The sequence below is a fragment of the Symphodus melops genome, assembly GCF_947650265.1.
Source record: "Symphodus melops genome assembly, chromosome: 21".
NCBI lineage: Eukaryota > Metazoa > Chordata > Actinopteri > Labriformes > Labridae > Symphodus > Symphodus melops.
Genome location: NC_136711.1, coordinates 13,467,196 through 13,479,995, shown reverse-complemented (window position 1 = coordinate 13,479,995; position 12,800 = coordinate 13,467,196). Strand labels below are relative to the sequence as shown.

General features: G+C 41.5%; 1 protein-coding gene across 2 annotated transcripts in view; it reads right to left on the bottom strand.

Annotated features, from left to right (window-relative positions):
* The window catches only part of adkb (adenosine kinase b), a 111,929-nt gene extending 99,524 nt beyond the window's left edge, over positions 1-12,405 (bottom strand). Inside the window, exons 1-4 of one of the 2 annotated variants that reach the window (XM_079372790.1) lie at positions 11,152-11,214; positions 10,095-10,357; positions 9,281-9,355; positions 9,115-9,168 (exon numbers count right to left, since the gene is read on the bottom strand). In XM_079372790.1, coding sequence (XP_079228916.1) covers positions 9,115-9,168; positions 9,281-9,355; positions 10,095-10,123 — 158 coding nt within the window. In that variant the 5' untranslated portion in view covers positions 10,124-10,357; positions 11,152-11,214. Of the gene's footprint in view, positions 1-9,114; positions 9,169-9,280; positions 9,356-10,094; positions 10,358-11,151; positions 11,215-12,263 lie in introns of those variants that run through there. The other variant, XM_079372789.1, reaches the window with a different exon arrangement.
* Between the last annotated feature and the right edge of the window lie 395 nt (positions 12,406-12,800).

The following is a 12,800-nucleotide window of genomic DNA, read 5'->3' as shown; positions in this document are numbered from 1 at the left end:
ACACAAATGAGGCACGGTTCAAACAGCGAGCGAGGCCTCGTTCCCGTCCTCTGACATCTACGCACGCGTCACGCTGAGGGATGAATGTTCACCAGCACAAAAAGCGGAACAATACCCCCCCAAATTTCAGGTAGCTAAAATCCACGATGAGTGAGGAAAAGTCCCCATTGGGTGCAGCAACACCCAGGCCTTTTTTTTTTCGTTTTGTTTTTTTTTGCATTATAGACTGGTTGCACAATTAATGACTGCACAATTACATGGTCATAATGGGTGAGTAATTGCATTAGAACCCAGAAACAACCAACGCGTGTCCGTTTAATAATCCAGCAGCAGAAGAAACCAAAACTGTTGGCACAAACTTGCTGCTTAAACCTCATTAGGCTGCACTCAAGGATGAGGGCGAAGACGGCAAAACGTGCTCACGGCTCGGAAGATGAGTTCACATCATTTCCACTAGAATGTCACAGGTTTTCGGCTTGGCTCGGCAGAGGGTGGCGTTGTTTGTCACACTGTTCTCTGTGTGGATTTGGGAGGAGAGAAGAGTGCGAGTGTGTGTGTGTGTAAGATGAGGACATGAAAGAGAGAGAAAGAGGGACATATCGAGGGAGAGAGTGGGAAGGATGGGAGTGTGTAAGCAAGGACGGGGCTTCTGGTGTTCTCTTGAGGATTGAGATTTTGAAGCCCGTGCACAAAGCCTTTGAGACATCCTCCTTATCTTGGAGGTTGATACCAGGATCTTGGTGATTCAGAGCGCTCCGTGTGAATAATTCCACCAGCACCCCCTACTGCGGGGACCATATGGCCCAGTGTGAACTTTAAACACACGGGGAGTGTTGCTGCCTCACCAGTCAGGCCTCCCCATCTCTTCCCCCGCGCAGGCTAGGTGTAGAGAAATGATCAGCACAGACAGTACACTAACTAGCCTACATGGAGAACGGCTGCTGCCATCAGTGGCTCTTCCTGTGTGGCTGCTAGGGGATCAAAGATGACTAAAAATAGCCCTGAGCATGCTTTTCTGAACTGAACATGCTGTATGTGCTGGCTGAGACGCCCACATTTTAATTATAAAACGCTCTTTTAAAAAAAAAAAAAAAAAAAAAGGGGAGGGGGGGGGAGTCGGAGAACAAGGAGGGGGGAGGACGCCCACATGCACAGGGAGAGAGAGAGAGAGACAGAGGGATGTGGATTATGTTTGTTACACTCCCTTTGACTTGTGATGTTTCCTTCTGGCACCACCTGCTGGCAGCCGCCATCAACAAGAAGGGAGGCGTTTGCAACTCGGAGCTTTAATTATGATTGCATCAGCCACCCCTTATGATGCAGCATGTAGGCTTTACATGCTTGAACTGACACTGTGTTAACCTATTTAAAATCACAGAACAGCAGCAGAATTGGGCATGAGGCAATCTTAGAAAAAGGGAAAAGTTTCTCCTCGCTTTATAATTCAAAAGGTCTCGATCCACATTTCTTACGGATGAGTACAGCTCGGGTGAGCACGTCGGATTTATGCAAGCGCCCCAAATCGTCGGATTCATGCATATCAATAAAACATCAAGAGCGGTACGTTTGACGGCTGAACATGTTTCTGATGTCTCAATTACCAGTCGAGTGCCATTAATCTCTGCTCTCTCTTTCTTTGGCTCAGAGGCTGGCTGATGGATGCAGGCCGGCAACCTTTGCCCTCAGCGGCAAAAAGCCGGATGTTCCGGACGCCCCCCCCCCCCCACCACCACCAGCGGTCCAGCGGAGGTGAGTTTAAGTACTGTAGTACAGCACTCAGCCTCAGCAACAGACAGGGGAGTTGGGATGTGAAAGAAAGGAGGGGGGGGGGGGGGATGTAATGTCTACACACTCAGTCTAGCATGAGTGCATCCAGTGAAGTGGCACCATGGCAAGCACATGCAGCTTCTGCACGCATGCTTGCATGGGAGTACACACACACACACACACACACACACACACACACACACACACACACACACACACACACACACACACACACACACACACACACACGAGAGGGTTAGTAGTGGTGGTGGTGGTGGTGTTGGTGGGGGGGGTTCTTCTCCTCACACACCAGATATCTCCGCTGGGGGTTTGTAGCACTCACTTTTGCTTCATTATGTATTAAAAAAAAATAAAAAAAGAGAGGCATAGAGTCAAGTGTGTTTACAGAGCAGAATCTATCACACACAGACACACACACACACACGCCCAGGAGCCAGAGTGTTTAGCATGTACTCAGTGAGAGGGGCCTTTGTTGTTTTCCTCCCAGTAAGCAGATTGAGCTGCACGGCAGCAGCAGGGGTGTGTAAGATGTACACAGACAGCAGGGTGTGTGAGTGGAGAGGCACCTCCACTGATCTCCTGTGTCGTGTGATGATGTGTGTGTGATGTGTGTCTCAATCCAGGGCTGATCCCCCTGAGTCAGCCCTGTCAGTGATACGAGCCTCCCGCCCGCCCGCCCTCTCTCTCTCTCTCTCTCTCTCACACACACACTCTCTCTCTTTCCCGCTCACCATCCGGAATGCTAATAACAGCCAGCCACTAACACTGCAGCCCTGAATTATTCATGCAGCAGAGGGTCACACGGCATAATGAGGAGTTTACTCTCATTCTGGATGCGATTGTGACGCTGCTAATCTGCATTTAGCACACAGAAAGAGAGAAAAGGGAGAGGGGGGGGATGAGCGCTGATGAACTTAATTGCTGTGAGCAAACAACCTCTGAAAAGAGTCACGCCATCATCCAGAGATGAGAAAGTAAACAATTAATTATCATCGGACGGAGGGAGTCATAAAACAAATGTTTGAACAGGACTAATATTCAGGAGCCAGTGATCTCACCCCCCCACCCCCCCCCCCCCCCCACCCCCACCCCCCCACCTTGGAGGTGACAATACACTCAGTGTAACAATGACTCACCCATTTGACACACCAATAATCATTAGCTCTAATATGATACGGTTAACAAGCCAGAGAGGGTTTGGGTGGGTGCTGTGCTCTGAAAAGTAGCGTGTGCTAAACAACCTGTAATGCCTAGTTATCCTGGAATAAAATGTCTATTTTCCCACATTATAATCTCCTGCAGAAAGAGGCGCCTTTTCATTATGTTGACATGTTGTTTCCTATGGAGACTTCTTAGGGGTTCAAACAGCAGGCTCCTGTTGCCCCCTGCTGGACATAAAAGGTACATCCATTTTTTTATTTTTTTTTACTGAAGTTCAAGATCTGGAACAAGAACAGTGGAAGTCAAGATATTAATAGCTGCTAACATTATAAATGTTTCAGAAGGTTGCAATCAAAATCTGATTTCAACAGTATAAACTGCACTGAACTTCAGCGAATTCTTGAGCTTGCATAACTGAAATGATGAAGTGTTTTATACATGGGATTTTTCTACATAAGGATCTATGAAAAGTTAATACGCCCTTTTTTAATCACAGCAGGTATAAAATGTAAACTTTAAGCCGCATTATGGCAGCAGGGGCAATTTAGAAGAAAATGTAAAAAAAAAAAAAAAAAAACCTAAAACATGACATATTCTTCTTCAGTACAATAATGTGCGTCAAGAAAAGCAGCGAGGGAGTCAAAGACGCTGCTTTGGTTAGTTGGTTTCCTGTTGTACTCGACTTCAAACCACCCTAGGCCTCCTCCGACAAACCAGCACTGAAAACAAGCAGCTCACATAAACCACCTTGGAAATATCATCTGCATAAAAGCAGTGCAAGAATATACTGCGTCGTGACTTACTAACCACTACAGTGTGCATTATGTTTAACCACTGGGCAATGAGAGGCAGCGTCTGCCTTACAAGGAGTGTTGTGATAGGTTTGTGACTTTAGCTTCGTTTCATGCACAACATAGATTATGGATTTAGCCTTATTGGACGTTGGTGACTCTTTGCATGTTTAGTTGTTTTTTTTCAGACAGGAAAGAGTAGAGAACAGAAAGGTAACAAAGTCGGGGGAGAGAACAGTATGAAATACAGCGAATGCCAGAGGGGCGTAAACAAACCCTTCACTGTGGTGGTATGGCATGCGTCTTAACCACAAGGCAAACAGAATATTTTGTTCGCTGAGAAGTTAGTCCTCTAGTTTACTTAAGGGCAGCAAAGGCTGTTGCATCAAGAATTTACTGGACCTTTCTTTCTCAATGTCTCCTGAAAGCCTACCAGCATTTATGTCCCTGTGCAATGTGTGGTTACATAGTTCAGTGTTGCAATAATGATATGTCGTACAATAAATAAACAAATTATAGAGTGGAAATTAACTGCAGGTCACAGTTTTATTGTCCATGTGTGTTTGTTATTCAGAAAGAATCATTTTCACCACAAACGTGGAATCCTTTCATCTGAGGGGAGCAGATTTATCTGACTGCAGCATGTGAGAGCTTATCAACAAACCTCCCTCTGAAAGGTCAGAAGTATGCTTGCAAAGTGAGGAAGCACAGCAGATATGTTTTCTTTATTTATTTATTGCGATAAATTGAGACTTTTGTGACGCGTTTACTGCGAATGCTCAAATCCTGATTATGCTGCGGTTAATTGCGGCAGCCTATTTCCAATGACGAAAACAAATAATGGAGCGTGCATTAGCTTTTAGCTAACAGGTCCTATGTGTGGTGTAATGTTGGGGTAGCATGGCAATGAATCCAAGGCTTTATCTGATTGCTCAGAAGCTCACATGCTAAGTTTGTTGTGAGTGTTTATTGGGCTCTCATTTTGAAATGCTTCTTTTCACTGTGTTTAACGCTCATGTTAAAGTCATGATGATGAAAAAAAAAAGTAAACTATTGATTTCAATTATCAATTAACTGTTCAAGTTGCTCTTCTATTTTTTTTCTAAATGTTCTAAACACTTATTAAAACTGTGCAGGGATTCAAAAAACACAAACATTGACACCTGACATCTTAACAAGTTTGGCAAAATGATTACAGCAACATAAACGCACTGACAGCAGAACATAAGCTTCCACAGCCCAAACTGATGTCTTTTTGATCTGTCATAATAATAACCATAAAGCCAAAGATAAAAAAAAAAAAAATCTAATCTTTACATTTCAAGTTCTTTCTGTTAATCAACTTGCTGCACTAGTTTTCAAAGTAAACAACAAAACAAAAAAAAGCCTTAAGAATGAAAACTTAGAATTAATTGGAACTTGTAGAACATTTGATGTGCAAGGAAAAAAACATCCTAAGTCACGGGCGAGGCTTATTCTGAGGAGAGGGGGGAAAAAACTAAGTCCCTCGCCAGTACTAACAGCGATGTTGATGGTTTCTACAGCAGGCAATTTCTCAGCCACAACAGGATTATATGGGCTCTGCTGTGACTAGATAATTGAATTCAGGCATGGCCACAGTGCACTGCATCCAATGATCTCTCTCCCACCAGGGTGATGGGGAGAAAAAAAAAAAAAATGAATCGTGTTACACTCTGTAGATTCAGAAGCACAACAATAGTGTTAGTAGACTAGCCTTGTAAGTCTATTGTGGCCTTTTAAGTAATGATGTTTGTCAGAACAGTTCAGCCGAGCTCTTGTTCTTCCATGGACCGATGACCTTGTGAATGACCTGCACTTTGAATTCCGATTCTTTTTCTGAAGCTTACTTTTTGTGCTGCCATTAGGCAATAGATGATGTGATGAATAAATACCACATGTACCGTGCGGCGTATAAATTGACTGACATGAGGATGCGTGTGCTCGTGTAGTGTCGGTGGTGAAATGCATTGTGCTGGGAATAAACCACCAAAGCCGCATGTTAATCCTGCCCTGACCTTGTGCAGAATGCAGGGGAACGGTGTCTGTGGGGCTAAAGATAACACCGCTGCCTTTGTGCTGGAGGAGAACAACACTGCTGATGATGCTGCTTTGTGCTGCCGCTGCATCTGCTGCTGTTAAACGCCCCAAGGTCACATGCGTCCCTTTGTGAGGTAACAAGTACTGACAAGGTAGCCTATTGTAAGGTACAGACTGTCTGATGTACTGATCGGCCTTTATTTTGGGGTACGCAATGCTCTGTGGCTTCACGACTATAATTTGTGCGTTTCCGTTTGCTTGGCACTGATGACACTCGAAGTGATGTTTTTTTCCCCCCCCACTTCTAAAGGGTCAGAAAGTGTTAAGCTGACATGCGCGCTCCTAAAATTAGACTTTATAGAAACTCTGCAAAGGCTGAAGAACCCTCTGACTTTGTCTTTTTGCAAAAACAAATCTGTGATTCAGATCTGCATCAAAGCATACACAGCGGTATTAAGTATAATCACCGAGAAGCCTGACCCCAAGATCGACAGCTATTTTAGAGTAAAAAAAAAACATTACTATTATAACAGGCTGAAAAAGAGAGCTGTTATTAAGTGTATGCACACTTTAGATGGTATGATTACATTAAGATACTCAACAATGTTCTCTCTCAAACAGACGTCTTTAAAGCTCCTGAGTCTCTTTCTACTCGTGTTACTTTCATCGCCCCCTGATGGTCAAAGTCGTACATTTCATCTCTTTGCTCATCTTCTTCTTTATGCGTTCAAACGGGTTTTTTTTATGATAAGAATGTCATTCTGCTGCCTTATAACTAATCAAATTCACTCTGTGTATTTGTAACAAAGGCTTTTTTCTGAAGCATGTTCTACCTCATTTGTCACCTGCTGGACTCAGTGACAGCCATAAGACGGATTTAAAGTATCATATAGAAATGTTCAGGCTGATGGTGTGGATTGCCTTTGTAGGTCCTATAGACTCACCTGAGTCTGTCTCTTTACCCCCTATAGACTCTTAAATGGAGCTTTAAAACTAGATTATTTATCCTGCGTACAGCTAATACTACTCTGCTAAATGTGCCACAAATAGACTTTCAATCTTTTAACAGCTAAAACAATGTTTTCTGCAATTTATCTTCATTCAAGTGTTCACAGTGAACCATACCAATATGGTATGTGATAGGCTGATAGGCTACCATCAGCCAGTAATATCAGTCGGCAGGTGTATTGGTTTGGATCTAGATTTGTGTGTCAGATTTCACATTAGTATCATTTGTTCTATGCATTAGGGTTACAACAAATACAGTTTGTCTTTTCACATCAAATCAGGAATATTTCATTGTTAGTAACAATGGTGTACAAGATGTCCAGTCTATAGTAGTTACTAAAATGTTTATTAAAATAACTCGTTTGGATTTGTTTTGGGACCCTGCTGGTCCCCTTTCGCTTGAACCCAAGAACAACTGGATGAATTTAATGGAAGCTTTGTAAAAAGCTGGAGAGCAGAACTTGTCCCTCCCTCTATGTTATCACTGCTGAGGTGCCTTTAAGCAAAGTGCTCAACACCAAACTACTCCAGTAGAGCCGCTCGGCAGACACTCAATAAGTGAAACACTGTTATCTTACAGCCCGTAGATAAGACCGTGGATGTACTGTACAGCTTCAAGGTGTGAAGGTGAGAATGGAGACAAGAATTCCAGTCAATATATCACTGCAGTGACTCTGGGTAAATAACGACCTAAAAAAAGTCCTTATGTTGATTATTGCGAGAGTGAGGGCAGCAAAAGGAGTCACGCTATGTATCAGCAGACAGTGAATGAATATAACACATTGTCTGGTACAGTAACTACGAACCAGAGAGGATCACAGAGCACATCTGTGACGCCAGAATAGTCTGCTGTGATATCGCAAATCAGCCATTTCTGATGAGGAATTAAAAAACATTAAACGGATGATTAATCAGACATCTCTTAATAGCACATTTCCAAAACAGGAGAATTAAAGCTACATAAACACTAAATGAGCTCAAAAGAAAACAATTCACTCATTTTAATGTCTTCAAAAGAGATCCATCTTCAACTTACACAAATAAATGTATACTGTGATTTCTTGTGATAAGTTGATGTATCTTCATCAACAACTATATCGACAGCTCCTCTTGAGTGTTCTAATCTGTATCAAAGCCATCGTACGTATCGTCATCATGCTGTGAAAGAACATCATGGAATAAATTACTCTACGGCCTGATTGGTCAAGTTAAGAAGTTATGTACATGTTGTTTTTAACCAAATCCTGACTTTGCAGGATTACTTCAACTTTCAATTAATTCTGATTTTCTCAACATTGTGACACACTTTTTTCTTATCAACTCCTGCACCTAATGACCTGAAAAAGAGACACGCGGCGTCTAAATACCAATAGTCCATTTTCATTTATCACTTTTTTACTCCTTGTTTTGTTGCGCCATGTTTACTGTAATTGACCAGGACAAGGCAAAGAAGTTGAATAAGACGTTCTCCTTTTTTAGTTAAAAAGTTCAATAATAACTTTTAAAAATATTCAACCCAACTACAATTAAATAAAAAATAAAAATCTGAACACGCCCCTGTCTCTCACATGTCCCCGTCTCTGTCTTCTTACTTGCAGATGGTGACTTTTTTTTGGTGTGTGTGTGTGCGTGTGTGTGTGTGTGTGTGTGTGTGTGTGTGTGTGTGTGTACCAGATTTAACAGACAAATTGCCTGAAAAGACACCATCTGTACTTTATCAAACAGAGGGGAGAGGGCAGTGTAGGGTCAGTCTGCAATCAAGGTGTTCATTCTGTCGACGTTTCTAAAATGAGTCTTTGGCTTTTTTACTGTCTGTGTTTATTTCAGGCACTTTCAAAAGAGAGAAGCGCTACTACCAGGGGCATGCAACCACATTTTTGAGGAAGGCTATACAATTACTGTTGCATTCCCTTGCAACTTGAAGTTGTGAGGGCCTAAAAAAGGAGCGTGCAAGCTCAGCAAACCCCTCCTCTAAGTGATTAACAACACCACGCGGGGTGTTTTACTGCCATGTATTTAAATTAACGATGCAGATTAAATGTTTAAGTTTAAGTATTTGTAACTTCAGAAGCATCTTCAGTGTAGTTTGGCCCAAATTCAGAATGGGAAAAATGTGAGTATGTGTGGGGGTCTGAGGCTCCCACAGAGGGTTGATTTATAACTCAGCTATTTCGAGCGCTACAGCTTAAGTGTCAAGATGGTACTCGGTATGAATGACCAGTGTATCCCTTATTTGGCTCCACGTAAATTTATCACTTTGCGGCTCACTACTGGAGCACATGGTGCCCCAGTGAAAGTTTTGACTCACAAGGCTTTGTGTTTGTCTTCAGCGAGGATCTGGTCATTAGGCTTCAGTCCAAACCTTGAGAAAGGATTACAAAAAAAAAAAACTTTTTTTAACAAATTGGTCAGAAGGAAAGGCTGAAAAAACAAAGATATCAGTTGAAGAAAAAAAAAGTGCGGTGTCGACTTACTTATCGAGGAAATCTTTGTCCACAACAGCTGAAATGTCAAGCAAGGGATTTCCCATCCCGAAGAGTGTGTTTTCACTGTGAGGAGACAAAAACAGATTGTATTATAGACTCCCACTCACCAGCTGTGAATGAACAGAGGAAACAATCAGTCTGCTGTGATATCGCAAATTATCCATTTCTGATGAGGAATTAAAAAAAAAAAAAAAACATTTAACAGGAATGATAATCAGACGTCTCTCAACAACACGTGTTCAAAGCAGGAGAATTAAAGCTACGTAACACTAAATGCGCTCGAAAGAAAATAATTTGTCTTAATGACTTAAAAAGCGATCCATCTTCAACTTACACAGATAAATATATACAGTGATTGAAGAAGTTTCCCCTCTTCAGATTTGTCTGACCACGTGTGAGTCATTCAAAGCCTTAAGGATCATGTGTGGTTAGACAACTGTTTACATGCTGAAGCATGTAAGTGTTTGTTTCTTTTTAATGGTACTCGTGAACATTTTTACCTAGACATTTTCAGATGACAGGATATGAAGACTCAAACAGACTTAATATCCAGCAGAATTCACAGACTGAAATGTTGTTCAGTCTTGTGCAGCGGTTCAGCTTCAACATGGCAGAAAAATCAAGACTCACTGAAACTGCACAGAAGTTTAAAATCATTTTGTTTCCAATCAGTCCATTGTAAACTGACATGTGACTGTCATGAGCACATGTTTGTTTTGTTTTTTTAAAGAAAGTCAATCATAACAAAAACTGGATTGTTTCCTGTGAAAACACACAAAGCAGATTATCATTTGGATCTTACCTTGCAGTTGGCATTATGTCGAGGAACATAAAACTCAGGAACTCAGTCAGATTGCTAAATGTTCAACAGCTACCTCTTCTCTATCAAAGCAATGTGCTTTTTAACTACAGGAACTGCAGCTCCACTTTGCCCTAAACTGACTGGCTGTTGGATGGAGGGGGCGGGATTTAGCGCGTTTTAATATTTAAGATTGGCTGCCTTAGTTCCAATCATTGCAAAGTGTTTGATGCTGCGTTTGATGACAATTGGAAAGAAGGTGTAGCCTGTGGGAATCAGCAATGTAAAAAGTATGATAATATTCAATTTTGTCTGAATTTGAGCCTTTACTTGGAACTCACCTTTCTTTACATTAAAGGCCACATTGATCATTAAGTGTTCATGGACTATATAGTTTATTATTTAACATTTATGAGTTCTTGATTGACGTAATGTCCTCTAAATATTAACTGACCTACAGTAAACTAAGCAGTAAAGACTGTCACTGAGTCCCCCACTGTAAAGTGTAAAACTGCAAATCGGTGAACAGACTCACGTATGTTCCTGGATGCAAATACATGCCAAATATATCCCATGCATCTTGTAACAGCTTCAGTAAAACTCTTATGTATGTTATGTTTTGACTTGTCACACTGAGGGAAAGTCCAAGTGTTACCACTAACATTAATGGCTGTGACCTATTTAATTGTCCCAGTGAAGCCTGGCAGTGAGCCAAGCATGCAAGATACCAGAATCCTACAAATGAAGCAGCAATTTGAAAATGAGTTATTCATAATTTGAAATTTAAAACATGAACTGGTGGCCTGTACCTGAGAAGTTAACATGTTTTGACATGGGAGTCACAGAACATTTTATTTTTCCCCACTTTGCCTTTTTAGCCCTTTCAGCAGTTAAATTCATTAATTATTTGACAGTAATTGGTTTTTACAATCTACAGTTTAAAACTCTCCAAACTTTTTTAGGATGAGAGCTACTTTCAAAAAATAAAACAAGTCGCGAGCTACTTCTACTCCCCTTAGTTTTGGTTTTTCAGTGTATATTAATATTATTATATACTTACCTTTTATGAGATTTCTGATACTGCATGCTGTCAACCAGTGCATTATAATCCGGTCAGATAGATCTAGAGTTGTTGTAAATACATACAGTTTGCTATAAGCCAGGTTTTGTTTATGCATAGGGTAGATTCTTTGCATTTTCTTTTTTTTATATTTTGGATTTGCTCGGCGAGCTCCCGGTTAGCTCCCGAGCCCATTGTTGGGGGACCTCTGATCCCAAGTGACTGAGTTTTATTTTTAGTGCAACACAAATAAAGTTCAATGCAGCAGAAGCGCAGCACTGGCAAAAAAAAATATTTCCTGTAGCCAAGTGAACGCAGCATCATTCATATACAAAATGTCAACAAGAGACTTGCTGAGTCCAAACTCTAATACGCTTCATTACTTAGAACAAACAAGACGCAAAACAGACGGGGCACTGAAGGCTCATGTTTTAATAACTACACTTGGAATACATTTTGAAAAGGTTTTTTTTGGCTGCATTTTTTGGTTTTCCTCACATGTCCTGGTCTTTTATCTTCTAATTTGACAGTGCCTTTAAATATATTCCGTTAATCTAATAATATATGGGTAGCTGTAATGTTGGCGACACATTACAGACATCCATATGTTGCGTTTTCTAAAATTTGGTGAAATTAATACGACTAAAAAAATAGTTTTTTTTACGTTTATGATGAAATACTGTCTCCTCACCTGCAGCATCTTTGTCAACTTCTAAGCTTAGATTGAAGTGACATATCGTGATTATTAAAATGATTATGACCCCCTCCTTCGATAGTTTAACATCAACACGAAGATTTCGATCGAACAATAATTGCACGGTGGAAAAAGAAAAACATGCATCGACGTTGGTCCCTGTCATGTGTTTGAGCCCACCCTCCCCAGCTAGCTGTGGTTAGCATCGTAATGACTGAAATACGGCGCCTGAGCTAAATGCAAACAGCGGATCAACCTGAACACCTCCGTTGATGTAACATTCAAAGTGCTCATCACCCTGCTGACACTTCAACACAGCACAAGAGACGTGTGCAACGACTGCTGCACAGCGAGCTACCGTGACTAGCCGTACACAACATCACGCATCAGACAACACACACACATCTTCATGTTTTACCGTAATGTTGTCTTCCTCCCTGACGACATGTTTGGTTCTTCTTCGCACATTTTTTTTTTTTTTTTGTTGTCGTTTAAATCATACACGGCTGTGTTGGAGAAGCCGGGAATGAGCTGCTCACTGCTCGGCTGTGCTGGGAGAGAGAGAGGCTGCAGCTTCCTCTCTCACAGATGATGGTGAATCATTTGGACGCGAGCATGCAACCCAGAGGGTGGAAAAAAAGAATAATGGTTATCATTCAATGAAGGATCGGTATTAGCACGTTTTTATTACCTCACAGGGGCCCAGGGTGCATTTGGCACATTCGGACAAGAGAAAGAGATGGTTATCGCGGTGCTCACACGTTCACCTGTCTCACCTAGATTAAGTTGTAGGCAGTGTTGCCAGATCTCGTGACAGAAACGAGCAATCGGGTCTATAGGGTCTATTCTCAAGTCTCCAAAAGCCAAAACCCTGCTTTACACACATTTTGCTATTCAAAATGGCACTTTTTGAATGCACTGAACATGGTTCTCTGCACTGCTATTCAAAATTACC